Below are 16,544 nucleotides of genomic sequence, written 5' to 3' on the forward strand. Positions count from 1 at the left end.
TAAAATGAAGGCTTATTAAAAATTGAGATTTACTACTGTAAATTTAATTACGGTAATTCACGAAAATCACACTTGCTTTCACGGAGTACTATAAGCTTTGGCTGTTTTAAATATTACTACAACAAAATGCTGAAAAAAAGCATAGCCATTTATGTTTTTTAAACTTTAAAAAAACACCCTAAAGTTGTACAATATATGTTATACTGCCACAGTGTGTATTATTCTATTAACCATTTGCAGTCAATTTATTCAGTGCGTCTCAGGCGCGTCAGGTCCAATTTATTTTCACACACTCAGTTTATTTTAGACGCGCTGTTTTTTAAGTTTTTTTCACAGTAAAACAAGTTTAAAAGGCACTGCATATCAACAGGACACTCGGTACTGCATCTCCAGCCCCGCCCCACCCCTTGTTCGCTGTATTTTTCACATACCTCTTCATAGTCGTGCATACCGATAAATCATCTCCTGATCACTCGTTTTATCACCAAACTCCTCAATAATGCGATCCAAGTCATTATTTTATTACTATAACATTTCAAAAAGCTCTGCAGATGTCTGCAAAAATTACAAAATTGTAATGTTGGACCTGGTCCGACATAGGACAGCAAAGGGTTAAGATCTATATTGGTCATAACGTGTTGTTGTAGTTTGTTTGCTAGAACAATTCTAATGTACAAAAATAAATAAATAAAAGTCCTTCCAAAATTAGCAAATGATCTGTAATTTTGCTTAAAACACAAACATGTACAGTACAGTATTGAAAACATTGTTTAGAATAATGAATACCGATATATTATGTTTGGCATAGTAAACATGTAGACCTACTAACTAAATAATTCTTCCAATGTAGCATAACAGGAACGTCATCAATACCGTCACGTCCCTAAACCGGCATACTGACTCACCCCTATTCTTGTTTTCCCCAGATCTAAGAAACTCTCGGTTCCTGCCTCTGTTGTGTCAAGAATAATGGGGCGAGGAGGCTGTAACATCACTGCCATTCAGGATGTCACTGGAGCGCACATTGACGTGGATAAGCAGAAAGATAAGAACGGAGAAAGAATGATCACGATCAGGTTTGTGCTTTTAAAGAGCTTAGGTTCCTGATTAAATCTGGGTTTTTTTTGTGCAGTGATACAGAAATTGTTATTTGAATCGTTTGTCAAATCAATTGCCGCGATATTACAGGATAATGGCACAGATAATGTAAGTCAGAGATGCGTAGCATCACATAGCAATCCACACTTGGAAACCTTCCTTCCTTGTCAGTTAAACAATGGCAGGGTTTCCATGGAAAAAATAAAATAAGTCTCACCTTTTTCTCAAGCTGTTTTGGTAATACCTTTCGGGCAATTTGGGTTTCCATGTAGTTTTCTTGTAGGGGAAAAAAATTCTCCTTCCCAATGAAAATAATCTAATTAATATTAAAATGCGGGAGGGTATATTTAAATGTTTCTGTCTGCGTTCCAATTTGGCCTTGATATCATGCAGCTTTCTTAAACTGGGTTTACACTTCGTTTTTAGGTTGTGTTGGAGAACCGCAAGTGCCGCCTGCCTCATTTGGCCACCAAAAAATATAATACAAAAAGCAAGGGAAACAAAACAAAAAGCCAGACAGAGCGTTACACAAATACAAAAGAATTGTAAAAAATACCAACGTTCCATGAGAAAGCGTTGTGTACTATTCATGTATTTGACTGCATATAGATGTATTATGCACGTACATATATAATATATACCGTATTTATTCATTTAATTTTTTTAATGAATAAATACCGAAATAAGTTCAAATTTGGGGGGAGCGACTTGGATTCGGGGTTACATTTCATGTCATTCAGGCTGCTTGCATCCTATGGCCGTGCAGTGGAAGCGGCGCAAGAACGAGGTGGGGGTGATGCGTGAGGAATGACGTGTGAGAGGAGCAAGCTGCTGCGCTGGGACTGTGCTAAGAAGTGACTGGAATAAAAAAAAGTGTCTGCTTAATTGGAACCAGGACTATTAACAAAGTATAGTGCTTCAGGACTGTGTTATTGCTGGGTGTTGATTTGTCCATCTCCACGGAGCATTCACACACAACGCCGCACTGCGTAGCCAACCTGTTGTGTAGACCCGTCCAGTGGATGACCAGCTCACTAATGCAGATTCAAAGACGTACAAGCCCGTGCTCAGTCGACACGTCATTGGAAGGGCAGAGACTGTTAAGGGCTGCAGGTATAGGGGGTTAATCCAGACCTGGGAGGTTATGTTATTCGGTTTGGGCTGCAGTGTGTTTCATAATGTGTAATATGAAAGTGAAACAGCGAGACAATAGTGGCAATAACTGGTAGCGATACTTTAAGTACTGTACATATTTATTTTGCCAATTGCATTTGTACTATAGGAGGTGACTTACTCTGATGCTTTAATGTACAGTAATAGTGTTCCCTGCTGGCACCTAGAAATTAAAATAATGTAACTTTTTTTTTGGGGGGGGGGGGGGGGGGGTTCATATTTGGGGTGTGACTTGAATTTGAGTAGGTTTTCGTACAGAACTGTTGCTTCAGCAATTCTGATCCTTATGGTAGTTGAAAACCCCAGAGATGTACCCTACTTAGCTCAATCCAGACGGTTGTCATGCTGATGCGCTGGGGAGGCCGCACTTTGGTTGATCCCCGGAGCCAGCATCGCAGCCGTTGTGTGTGCTGATGCGCCAGGGAGGCAAAATAAGCTGATCCCTGGAGCCAGCATTACACTTCAGCCATTAACACCAGACAGAAGGATATCTACATCATCATATGGAAGGAAACGTAAATGGATGGAGACACATATGGATCACATTAGTTTACTGTAAAGCTACGTCTTAGTTGGTGCTTATCTTGGCGAGAGCCGAGTTCAAATCAGCATGAAGTTTTAACATCTACTCTCGTGTAATGGAAATCATTATGAACGGAGTTAAAATCCAGCACTTTAGGTTAATGATATACAAGTAATTTATACATTCTCAAAATACTGGTAGTAAATCTATAATTGGCTACACTATTGCCCACATTTCCCGCTACCTAATATTCTTATTCTTATAAAAATAATAACAATAATTAATTTCAATTCCACAGGGACAGTGCAAGGCTCTTGCCAGTAGAATGTGGTTATATTTTGTTTGGAGATCCAGTATACTGGTAGTCCATACAAGTTCAACCCATTTCTCAGTAGGTGCAAGGCCAGTCTGCCTGTGGAAGACAAACAAGGCAGATGCTCTTCCTGCCTGGGGCCAGAGCACGCAAAGGAGGTACTGGTGAACCGCAGTTTCTGCGAGTTTTTTGTGCACATTTCTCCAAGTGCACATTGGAGAAACATCTCTCCCGCAGCTCTACAGAGCGCTCTGCGTCCCTCACTCCTCTGGTAGAGAGGTGGCTGCGTCCTCACCCCATGGCTCTGTGCCAAGGGAGAGCGGACGACGCACCCATGAAAGTAGCCCACACAGGAAGCCGTCTTCATGGTCTTCCTCATCCTCCTCTGCCTGTCCTTATCCTCCTCCTCCGAAGAGGAGTAACCAGTCCATGCGATTGGCGGCTCCGTGCAAATGGAGAAGCTCTGGGCAGCAGTTTCCCACTAAGGAGCTGTCCTTGCAGAGTTGCTGCGAGAACATTCGGCACCGCCTGCCCCGTCTGTGCCTTTGGGGTCCCAGGGGGCTACGAGTGCAGATTGGCAGCAAGACGATGCTCTCTGCATCACGGCCTCTGAGGAAGTGGCGAACAGTAGCTGGCATTCCCATCCTGAGAAGGTGGAGTCAGACAGCACGTCCTCTGCGGTTAAGCTCTTGCTCTCAGCAGAGCTTATGCCATTGATCAAGAGGGACACTCCATTGTTGCAGGTGCCATAGTCTACAGAAGGTGAGGCAAGGCAGTCAATCTTCAGTGACGAGCCTGCCACCTCTCCCGTGCACGCCCCCGGCCCAGTTTCTGCCAGTAGAGACTTCTATTGCTATATTAGGTGCCTGTACCAACGCAGCTTCTATTGCAGCATTGGTACAGGCACCTAATTTAGCGCTCTTGTACAAGAATGTTATCTGCCCCAACAAGCAGTGTTGGGACTTGGAGGTGATCCTTAAGCTTGCCAGGGCTACAGTGGTAGCCACAGCCAGCTATAAAAATGTCCAAATACGGCGCGGTACTTTTCACTGTGGAACTGAAGTCTATGTGATATGCACCCTTTCAAAGAATAGTAGTTTGTTCTGTTTACTGAGCAAACTCCTATCTTTCAATAAAACACATACATATCCTTTCTCATTTCTATGTGTTGTGTTTTACATTTCCTCCAATGTCATTTTCCCCAATGCCTGCAGTGGTTTTGGTGATGCAGTGATGGACAAAAAGAAAGAAAATCCATCTCGGAGTAATCTTTCTGAAAATAACTCCCGGGAAAAAAATTTAAATAAATAAATAAATAAATAAAGTAATGGGTAGATTTAATATTGGCGTTTTTTTTTTAAATGATTACACGTAACATAAAAGGTATATGCTGTGTTCTTGCATGTAACTTTTTACTGCAAACAAATGCATAGACCCACCAGTGAACTCAACTCATTTTACATGGGGTATATCCAAAGCGACTGTAGAGGCCTGAAGTACATATCATAGCAACGCGCAGACGTTAGTGTACCGTATTAGCACTAAAAGAAGCGCACTCGAGGTTTCAATGGAAACCGGCAACAGGAGACTTCTAACTGGGTTTTAATTTGATGCATCGATTTGCCAATATGTAATCGAAGCTCAGGAAATTTAAGGACAGAAAATCAGTAATCTATGAATCGATCAATTGTTGCACCACTAATTATAATACTTTTTTTTTCTGATCTGCCCAATGGACAGAATAAAGAAAAAAAATCACTTACCTTCTATGTTCTAGGAAAACACAAGTTATGACAAATGTGCATAACATACAGTATGACTTGATTTTCCACACCACGATTACATAGCAAAATCTGTGCCACTGCCATCTGGACTATGTAAACTGTTGCGGTTTTGATTGTCGTTGGACTTCAGTGCATTATTAAGTTCAATGCTCTGTTTTCATTTTTGCACCTTTCATGCATATACAGTTAAATACAAAATTAACAGCACTGTATAATAGTTTGGTACAGAGTAGTGCATCGTTATAGTTGGAAGTGTACAAGGACTGTACAGGTAGTATACAAATACATATTTACAGTAATATTAGAATAAGGATGCTGCACATCTCCTGTACACTTAAAGGGTGAATGTTTTGAGCTGTATTTGCATTTTTTATAGCCTGCTATATTTATTTAGTTAAATAACTCCTCTCGTTTGAACAAGCGTGAACAATCAGTTCACGTAGAGCAGAAATCCAAAACCATGTCCTGTTTAGCAACACTCCTCATCGTTCCTCCTGGTTTGTTAAATGCATTTTCTGTTCCCATTTTGGGGGTGGGTGGTGGCAGGACTAATAAAGTGCAGCTGATTTAATTGTCAGAAAAAACAGGATTGCAAAGCTGCGACATTTTTATTATTATTATTATTATTATTTGTTTATTTAGCAGGCGCCTTTATCCAAGGCGACTTACAGAGACTAGGGTGTGTGAACTATGTATCAGCTGCAGAGTCACTCACAACTACGTCTCGCCCAAAAGACGGAGCACAAGGAGGTGAAGTGACTTGCTCAGGGTCACACAATGAGTCAGTGGCTGAGGTGGGATTTGAACCGGGGACCTCCTGGTTACAAGCCCTTTTCTTTAACCACTGGACCACACAGCCTCCATTTTTGTGTTGTTGCAACATTTAAATTGTTGGCTGTGGCTACCACTGTACTTCCAGCAGATCTCCGTTGTTAATAAAGAATGGCTTTGTATGGCCTTTAGTTACAGTAAAGTCTGCATTTCCTCGGGGGGCTGGGGGGTGGGGTTGTTAAAAGTCCAGACCCCAGAGTAGAGACTCGGGCATTTTTATGTAATAATACTACATAGAATGGGTGCAGGGATAGTGCTATTGTCTAACCCTGCCTGCTTTTTAGGGAGTTCATATTTCAATGAAATAGGAAAACAAATCTATTACGGTTATGTCATTAACATTCGTTCAAATGTTCTTAAATACCACAATGGTGACCATTTCATTCAATGTAATACTGAGACTAGGGGTTCATTCTTTCCAGTAAAGCATTCAGTATCTATATTTCTATCTACTGTAAGTATAACCAAGTTTGACTCTTTATTGTAGGCAATTTTCTTTCTTTTTTTCATAGTTTACTGAAAGTTAAAGTGGATTTAGTGTTGTAGTCAGTTTATTGTCTGGACATTGTACTATTGGAGGTTTACAAGAATACAATTCAGTAAAATATTTATATTGTCTTTGAAATTATATTCAGTACTGTTGTTGACATTAATACAACTGTTAATTATCTTTAAAATGATCTAAAAGAAATATAGTTCTAGATCCAGTTGATTTATCGGGATATTGCCATTTTCTGTTCAGCTTGTATCACTGCAACCCTAGCTCAGAGAAGTACCACTTAAAGCAAAAAAAAAAAAAAAAGATAAACCTTTAATGAAACGCAGTCCTCGAATGTAAATTCTTGAAAGGAATGTAATATCTTGCAGTAACAGGAAATTCTTCAAAATCATGTGCTTTGCCTGGTTGTCATTTCCTGTTTGCGCCAATCCTTGGCTCATAAAACACATGGCGATTGGAAGAAAGTTTATGAACGGTTAGGAAATTATTTTTGGGAACTTCATCGTGCGATTCCAGCAACCAAGCCATGGTATAAAGTTGAAAGCATTAACTCAAATTTTTAAAGAATATACTATAAAAAGATGTTCTTTCATAACCAGGAAATATTGTGCAGTCCCTCAGTTTATTAGATTTGAAATCATCGACAGTATTTTAGTTCATATTGCACACTGTGTTCTAATAGGGTCATTTATTTAATTTGATATTCATTTTTTACAGGGGGGGAACAGAATCAACCAGACATGCAGTGCAGCTCATCAACGCACTGATTCAAGACCCTGCCAAGGAACTAGAGGACCTGATTCCCCGCAATCATATCAGAACCCCTGGTGCCAACACCAAAATCGGGTCAACTTTCACTACATCAACCGGAGCTACCAGCACCACTGCGTCTGGAAACAAGGCTATGGTTTCATTGGTTCCATCGTCCTCGGTGTCTTTCCAGCCCTCCTCGCCATCAACATCGCTGTCTGGAAACAAGCTGAACAAGAACATTTCAACAAGCGTGCGCCCTCCTTTTCCCGTCTCTCTCCCTTTGGCCTACGCCCACCCCCAGCTTGCCTTGCTTGCTGCCCAGACCATGCACCAGATCAGACACCCCCGCTTGCCCATGGCACAGTTCGGTGGCACCTTCTCCCCGTCTCCAAATACCTGGGGGCCGTTCCCAGTGAGGCCCGTCAGTCCCGGTAGCAACAACAGCTCCCCGAAGCACAACGGCGGTGCCCTTCGCCCCGGCTGTCACACTACCTCCCACACAGATTATACAGCGAACACAAACACCCTTCCCGTCACCGTATCACCTCCCTGTCACATCACTCAGTCTGCTGCCTGCCTGACCAACAGCCCCACTCCCTCATCGGTCAGAAAGCAGCTCTTTACCTCTGATCCCAAGACGAGTACTGTGACAACAGTGACCTCAACTGTGACCAGCGTCTGCAGCTCCCGACCTGCCAGCTCCCCAGCGCCTCTGCACTGCGGGCAGCCCACCACTCCACCCACCCCCCCTCCGCCACCCCCCATCGCACCACCCGCCCCCAAGAACGAACCGTGCTCCCCTGTGTCCGTGATGAAGGACAAGAACTCCGGCAGCTCCGAACAGACAACAGCAGGGCACATGATGCAGCCGGCCGTCCCAGGCAGCTCTTCGGAGAGCAGTAACTCTGGAGTGATCGGAGTTTTCTCTTCTACGGCTTCATCAATGCCTTCACTTCAGCCTGCTGTAGCCGGCATGCATGACAGCAGGCCACCTTTATCGATGCCCTACGCATCTCACGACGATCACGGACACATGGCTTCCTCCAGCCTATCCACAAGCCGCACAGTCACTGTCTGCGCCAGCTCCGTAACTCACACCAGCAACACTTTACCTCGTTTCGCTGCTCCGGCCCCTCACGCTTCCCCCCGAATTCAGCACGGTGGCTCCTTCTACCCCATGGTCCCCGGCTCCGCCCTGCAGCAGGAGCAGCAGTCGGTCTTCGTCCAGTCGGCACAGTCGCAGGATCCCATCAAGCAGGCTGGCGTGCCTCCTTCCATGCAGCTCTCCTCCATCAGCATGATGAATGGTTCACAGGTGCACTTCAATCATGGAAACAAAGCCCTGCCTCCAAACTTCAGTCCTGCAGCGATTTTCAATCACTTCAGCAGCATCTTCGATAATAGCCAGGTGAATACCAACCCAGTCTGGGGCGCTTGCCACCTGCCTACGCGAACACCACCTGATCAAGCCTACAACGCACCAGCCACGTACATGAGTAACATGGGACAGCTGGAAAACGTGCTTCCTCCTGATGGCTCCAAGGCTCCTGGGTACAGGTCTGCGTCCCAGCGGATTGTAACAAGTCCCATTGGTAAGATTGGCTTATTACTGTCTTAATCAAGTTTTAGATTTTAGTGACAGTATAATTCATGTAAATTGGTAATTGACACCATGTTTTGAAGTTTAACTGTTTACATGATCTTTCCTTTTTTCTTTATCTACATGGCTTGTGGTAACTACTTCCATTCACATCTTTGCAAGCTGGATGTCCCATTCATGAATAATTAGCACACATACCGTATCTGCTCATTGCGCCCAGTCTCCACTGTCTGCTTGTATTCATATTGGTGCCCAGTTTTACTGGAATCACTATTGGCAGCGACAGTCGCATGAAGAAACAGTAATACCGTTGGCCCAAAACAGTGTTCAGAAACATCATAAGAAAGTCTTGCTATTTTGATTGTGTTATTTGGTTAGTATTTGTTTGTCTTGTAAAGTTAGTTTCTTTAGCCTCCATGTTGCAAAAGCAAAGCAGCCCCATACAGTTGGTGAGAAATTGGTGCTATCACTGCTGTGCAAGAGCAAGAAGCTTCTATTAATTTGCACAGTCATAAATTGCGTATCGGTTCCCTTTCAAGTACGAAATATAACCATTACTGAATAGGTATTTTTCTCCTAAAGACCCGAATCCTGAATGTTGTACACCACAGCTGCTCACCGAGTCTCACGCAATCATGACTCCTCCCCCGAGGTATCAAAAGGAATGTGCTCGCATATTTCTATGCCAGTACCGACCTGGTGTTAAATACAGTGAACCGGTACTGACCGGTGCCAAACTGGTGCCGCTAAGCAGATTGAGGCAACAACTGTGCAAACCTATACTGTGCATTACTTGCTCCTTGCATCATGCCCGGGTTCAAGGCCACTCTGACTGTGGAGGACAAGCACAGCAGGTGCTCTTCCTGCCTGGGGCCAGAGCATGCCAAGGAGGTACTGGGTAATCACAGTTTCTGCAAATTGTGCCCCTTTCTCCAAGCGCGCGCTTGAAGAGGTTATCCGACAGCTCTAAGGAATGTTCTGTGTCCCTTACTCCTGCTCAGCACTCTCCCCCATCACACTCTTTTAGAGATGGCTGTGTCCTCACCCCATGCTCTGCGCAAAGGAAGAGCGGACGTTGCACCCATGAAAGTAGCCCATGCAGGAAATCATCTTCCTCGAGCTCTGCCTCTCTTTTCCCTTCCCCGCAGAAGAGAAAGAAGAGTCGCTGTTCCAGGCGATAGGCAGACTCTGAGTAGATGGAAAAGATCTGGGCAGCTGTTTCCCACCAAGGAACTGTTCTCGCTGAATTACTGCGGGAATGTTTGGCGCCGCCTGCCCCGCCTGCCACCATGGGGGCCCCATGGGGCTGTAAGTGCAGATTGGCAGGAAGACATAATGAGGAGGTTGGCGAACAGGAGCTGGCGTTCCCGTCATGGAGGACATGGAGTTGGACAGCACGTCCCCAGCGGTTAAGCTCTCCCTGCCAGCAAAGCTCATACTGCTAATCTAGAGGGCCACTGCAACCAGGAGAAACAAGGCAATCAGTATTTCCCAATGAGCCTACTGCCTCTCCCATATCACCCCCCCCCCCCCACCCCCAATATTCACCCGGAATTTCTAAATGAAATCCAGTCCTCTGCTGTTTCCTATTCGATGGACACCCTATATAGGATGCATGATGCGGAAAAGCTGGGCCTGGCCCATTTTCCACTGGTTGAGGCTTCCATTGCTGCCTTGGTCCTGGTGCCTAATTTGGCGCTCCTAACAAGCAGTGCTGGGTTTGAGGTGATCCTCAAGAGCCTATTCACCTGGGGCGTTCGCTGCACGGCTAGGGAACTACAATATCATCCTAGTAGCCTACCAGTCGCATTTGCTGCAGTCCCTCTCTGAGAACCACAGACCCTCACCACAACAGCTGGATGAGCTGTGCCTGACGGGGACAAAGCACTGCTGCTGGACGCCTAGATGACTCCAGGGCATACGCTCGGTCCCGCGGTAGATGAGATGCTGCAGCGGTCTCACTGCAAGCGGGAATCCACTAAGGAGCTGATTCACTTGCTTCCTAAGCGACCACCTCCGGCACGTAATTCAGCAGCAAACTGGTAACAGAGCAAAGAAAATATGGAAAAATTGATTGGTGAAGTGGGTAAATACCCAGAATTGTATGGTCCCATAATATATAAATACAGTGAATGCCGAGACATCTGGTTGAAATCTGGGACTGTTATTCACCTCAGTTTTCGGTCATATTCTTCTAAATAATCCCACATTTCCAAAACGATTTATTGAGGTCTGATTTTTAATCTTAATTTGATACATAAATTCCATTTTTAAAACTAAAGCAAAACAACAAGGTCTAACTCGCTGTGTACTATGATTAGCTGGCGGGTATGTTTCGTGCTATCACAATGGCAGGGGCAAAAACAAGGGACGTTCAGGGAGGGTGTGCAGTATACGGATACACATTGATTTGATTTTCACATTTTGTGTAAACTGCTTTGAATATGTTTGTCACAGCTTGCTTTTAGTTTGTAATCCACAGGAAAATTACATGCTATACAAAACATAATGCCACCACTTTCAGGAAATGTTCCCTTTGGATATTTCAGTTCTCTGCTTAGCAGTGATATTTGCCACTTTGCTCGCACTTCTTTCGCCATTTTTTCACCTGATTTTCACCCGTAAACTTCCACTCCACTTATTTACACGTTTGCTTGCTCAGCTACAAATCTTATTGGCTGACCTACATAGCTACACAGGAATGCTGCATGCATAAGCAACCAAACAATTTATACTCACAGATGTGTATTTTCAGTGCATGACATACTACATTTTTGAAAAGAAATAAAGGAATCGCCTAATCAAATGTGTTTTTATATCCAATTCCAAAATTTCAGACTATTCTAATTAATTTCCTTGACTGACTCATCAGTACAGGTGTTCAATCCATTTGAGAGTTGCAGCTCCTTCCACATCATTTTATGAACTCGGTCATTAACTGAGCTTTAACCATCCCAAATAATGTGCATTTTTTCTGCTTACCAGTTGCCAAATAACTCTTTTGTCTTATGATTAGGGGTTCTGATTTTAGGTTCAATTCTGATGCAGCTTAATTCCTACCTTCCAAAGGGAACTGGGGTTTAAAAGTGTATTAGATGGGAGTATATTACAAATGTAAAGCTTCTGATGTTTTATTTGTTAATAGTTTGATAAAATAACTAGATTTTTGCCCAATTTCCCCATCGCTGTGCATGCAGAATTCGAGCCTGTAAAAAAGAAATACTTAATTAATAAACAATAAGGGCTCCCGAGTGGTACGTCTGGTAAAGGCGCTCTGCGCGGAGTGCAGGAATGCGCCCTATAGCCTGGAGGTCGCCGGTTCGAGTCCAGGCTATTCCACTGCCAACCGTGGACTGGAGTTCCCAGGCGGCAGCACACACCGTGTCCTCGGCTCACCGTGCACCAGCGACCCCTATAGACTGGCCGGGCGCCTGCGGGCTTGCCTGTAAGCTGCCCAGAGCTGCGTTGTCCTCCGATGCTGTAGCACTGGGTTGGCTGCATGACAGGCCTGCAGAGGGAAAAGAAGCGGTCAGCTGACTGCACACACTTTGGAGGACAGTGTGTGTTCATCGTTGCCGCTCCCGTGGGCGTGGTAGCGGTGAGCTGAGCCTAAAATACAATTGGCTATTTCAAATTTGGAGAAAAATGGGGTAAAATCAATTGGCGACTACTAAAATAAAATAAAAAAACAATAAACCCTGAAAACAGAACCCCTAATTATAACTATCTGGATAATACACACAATTTGTGTTTTGCCAAGTCAGTTCCCCTAATTTTAGTTGTATAAATAAATACATTTCATTTAAATTGAAAAAAATTAAAACCCATTTTCTCATGTGTATTTTCAGGAATGCATGCTCTAGACCCTTCTGGCAATTCTATTTCTTCCTCTTCTACGCCACTGACAAGCTTTGCCACAAGCGTATCAGGGAGCCCAGTCTTTTTACAAGGACACGCTCCCGTAGGGACTCCCAGCTTCAGCAGACAGCATTTCTCCCCACACCCTTGGAGCGCTTCAACCTCATGTATGTACTGGTATTTGCTGTGTGTTTTGAAAAGACTCTGCCTTGGGCAACATGACATTAAATCTAACACTGTTGCATGCCGTGTCATTGTGGGGTTTTTTTGTGTGTTTTTATCACCTCATTCTAGCTTGCAAAAAACATTTGTCGGTTTAAAATGTTCCTTCGGATTACATAAACATTTTAGACTCCCACCTCCACCCTACAGTCAAAATGTGGTATGAAATATGAGCTTAAATAAGGCCAATGTGATTTTGGAAAATCAAATAAACAGTTTCTTTAGTGGAATGGTCATTTTTTATTAATATCCATGTTTTTGTTTATTGTTTGAACAGGCGAATCTCCCGTTCCATCTGTGTCTTCTGGCACGTCCTCTCCTCTGTCTGCTTCCACCGCTGCTCCTACCATGATTCAGGCTAAAAACAGCAGCTCCAGCCAGGATCGCAAGGTGCCCCCTCCCATCGGCACAGAGAGACTGGCTCGCATTCGGCAGACTGGCTCCGTCAATCCAGCACTTCTCAACACCAACTACACTGCCCCAGTCGGACACGGGGGGATTTGGTCGTTTGGTGTAGGCAGTGCTTCAGGTAGGGGCCATTATGTTTTCTGTTTATGTATTATAGTGGAACATTTTTGGATGAGATTCAGTTTGGATAGAAGGGGTTCTATTGAAGCTTGCTTGTGTTCACTACTAGCATTGTATTTCTGAAGGGTAATGTGCAGTGTTTGGTTCCTGCATATTATAAGCAACCTAATTTCTGCAGAGCATACTAGGTCAGATGCAGTGTTCCACCTACCATTGACTATGATATTGGTAATACATTGAGGTCTTGTTCAACCTTGGCTAGACAGTTAGTTATATTTGGAGCCTGAAAAGACTGCTCCAAATAACCACATTATGAATTTCATTGAAGGTGTGCACTTGACGGGTTTAAGGAGCAGGAGACGGTGACCATGTACAAACTCCGACAAAACCAAGTTTAAGCCTGTAGTCTGTGTCTGCTGCTAGGCATCCCACTTTAATTTGTTTGATAATTGTTCAATTAAAAAGAACAAGTTCAGTCATTTTATAAAGTGAATTCTTCTCAAACGAAAAAAAAAAAGAAAAATGGAAACATGGGGCTGAATTAAGCAACTGGTACATTGAGGGTGAAACAGGCTTTTGACATCTTCATTTCTGTTAAAATGGAGACCATGTTTTCAGGTTTAACACATTACAATTTACTATGCTTTGTGTGTAAAATACAAATAAAAGGAAACTGTTTAAAATGCATTTCTGAATGAGCACCTCATTTCTTCTTTCAGAGGCCATGTCTGGGTGGTCCCAGCCCCTCATGAGTAACCATATGATGCATCAGCAGCTGTCAGACCAATCTGCCTTTTCTCAGCATCAGCCCATGGAGCGAGACGATACTGGAATAGTGGCGCCCTCTAACACCTTCCATCAGCCCATGCCTAGTAACTTCATGGATTTCCCTAAAGTAAATGCATTAAATGTTGTGGTTTTGTGAATTTCTATTAACATTTTCATTTTTTATAGTCTAAAAAATATATAAATAGTTTTGGTGTAATTTGGTGGTTGATTGTCTAACTTGGAAATCTAGAAAATGCTTTTCAATATAAACCATTTAATGACAAAGAAGCAAGCCACCCCAGAACCTCACCACCTCCTGTTCTCCAGGGTCTGCCGATGTCCATGTACGGCGGCGCAATGATGCCTCCTCATCCAACAATGGCGGAAGGTCCAGGGGGCCAGATGTATAATGGATTACATACTGCCGATCCTGCATGGAATCCCATCTTAAAGGTTGTCCCAAACTCAGCGGAAAATGCAGATCCCCAGCAGGTAAAATTCTAAAAGGTATTTCAAACAACTGGGTTACGAGCCAAGAACGTCGCTTCCTTTGACAACAGTTTTCAAAGAGAGTTATCTGGAAGGCAGCCAGTTCTAGCCCCCTGGATTTAGGGAACTTCATCCGTAGCGGGAGCTCTTGCTTTGGTTTTTTTTTTTTTGTATGTTTTTTTCCTTGATGTGCACTGGGTAATTAAGTTTGTTATAGATAGAGAATTTCTTAAGCCCAGATTTAAAATATAAGCTCTTGTGACGATTCTTGTAAAATCATTTGAACATGTGTGTTGAATGTACACAAGCTCTGAAAGTTTGTGAAACGAACACTAGGAACCCAAGCCCTGCTTTGCATCACTTGTTAATTCAAATCGATTTGTCTGTTTCTACAGGTCTGGACTGGAACCTGGGCACCACATATTGGAAATGTGCATCTGAACCATGTTAACTGAAGATGATACAGGCATAATAAGAGAAAATAGAGATATGTAAACTTGTGTCCTAAAGTTACATTGGAAAAGAGGAGACCATTTTTGATGTGCCTAACTAAAATTTCTGTGTGAGCTGTTATTTTTATTTACCACTGTCAATGAACAAAATGATTGCCTGTACAACAGGATACATTCTCTACTTAGTTTAGCCATTTTGACTTTAAACCCACATAAACCGTTCTTGTGCTGCTGGCTGAACAGTACTGTAAGCTATTTATATGCAGCCGAGAACTAGATAATTACATTTAAAAAAAGAAAGAAATCCGACCTTTTAGAGTGGTAAATACATGTATAATTGTTTACATACTAAAAAGGGTTAAAGAAGAGTAAATTTCATGTCGTATAGTGGCTCTACTTTATGTAGCCTGTATTAATGTGAAATATTTACCTTAATATTCAATAAAAAGATGGAACTGTACTAGGCTACTGTGCGAGTTTCTTTCTTGTCTTTTTGTCGCCAGGAAATAGTTGAAGGGCAAGTAACCCTCATGGGTGGTGTGTTGAGAAAATATCAGACTTCTTATCTGATTGTTTAGGGGTGCCTCAACTTCGTCATTTTCCACAGGTCTGAAGTATAAAAAACTGGGATGGAGGTCGCTGTCTAAAACAGACTTTCATGAATTTGAAAACCCTTGTGAACTTAAGACCAAGACCTTTTTGTTCGATATCTACACCAGACTGTGTACACTGTATACAACAATTATGGTTGTAACATTGATGCAGCCATGGCTGCATATTAATAATAATCTATATCATTAAAGTAAAATCTATTTTCACAAAGACTAAATTTCATGTATTGCCCGTAATAGACATGGACATAGTCTCTGGATCACTATGACCTGCATTCGCAGCATGTTTAGGTGGTGAGGCTTCTCCATATATCTCATGCACTCTAAAATTGCAGCTGTGCAGGCTGCTATAATTTATCTGCATGATTAAAATAACTGGTGACTTATTTTCCTTAAAAACTGCCCTTTACAGAAGAGCAAAACTGCAAACATTCTGCTAAACACAACTAAAACACTGTCAAAACAAATGCATTAAAATGAAACTGGTGTTTCACCTATAAACATACAACAGAAAAAACATGTGCAGTACAGTACAGCACACTACAATCCTCAACACTGACACACTGGGCACCTGTCCTCTGATAATTGCTACCAGTATTGTATTAACTTTAAACTCAAGAGATGGTGAATTTTTTTCTTTATGTAGCAATAGTGAGTTCCTTTTCAAGTACCGAATGGGATATATCCTGACTTACCTGAGCACTTATATCAAAGCTGCTCCTTTAAGAGCCCCGTCTGCGTCGGCCGTCATCTCCGCCCCCAGGAGATATCGATGACTCGCAAGGGGATCAGCACCTTTTCTTTCAGCCTGCCTCAGCCAAAATTACAGATAAGTTGATCACAATCTCAAATTTCTATTCTGAAATAATTTTGCTTTAATATTAAACGTATAATTCTATCTTAGCCAAGGTTCTGATTAAGTCCCACTACAGCCTTGTGTGCTGTGCGAAGCAGGCGGCTCTCCCTGCCCCTTCCCGGGACTCGGTCCCTTACTGCTCGGCTCTTCAAGAGTCAATATTATTTCTTGCTAGAGCCTTTTCCT

At 43.0% G+C, this 16,544-nt stretch overlaps 1 protein-coding gene across 1 annotated transcript in view; it reads left to right on the top strand.

Annotated features, from left to right (window-relative positions):
• Positions 1-15,351, top strand: part of LOC117413276 (ankyrin repeat and KH domain-containing protein 1) — a 75,622-nt gene extending 60,271 nt beyond the window's left edge. Inside the window, 7 exon segments of the mRNA XM_034022217.3 lie at positions 927-1,076; positions 6,939-8,566; positions 12,423-12,599; positions 12,932-13,183; positions 13,902-14,077; positions 14,278-14,442; positions 14,835-15,351. Coding sequence (XP_033878108.2) covers positions 927-1,076; positions 6,939-8,566; positions 12,423-12,599; positions 12,932-13,183; positions 13,902-14,077; positions 14,278-14,442; positions 14,835-14,894 — 2,608 coding nt within the window. The 3' untranslated portion in view covers positions 14,895-15,351.
• Positions 15,352-16,544: the final 1,193 nt, after the last annotated feature.

The sequence above is a fragment of the Acipenser ruthenus genome, chromosome 23, assembly GCF_902713425.1.
Source record: "Acipenser ruthenus chromosome 23, fAciRut3.2 maternal haplotype, whole genome shotgun sequence".
NCBI classification, from domain to species: Eukaryota; Metazoa; Chordata; class Actinopteri; order Acipenseriformes; family Acipenseridae; genus Acipenser; species Acipenser ruthenus.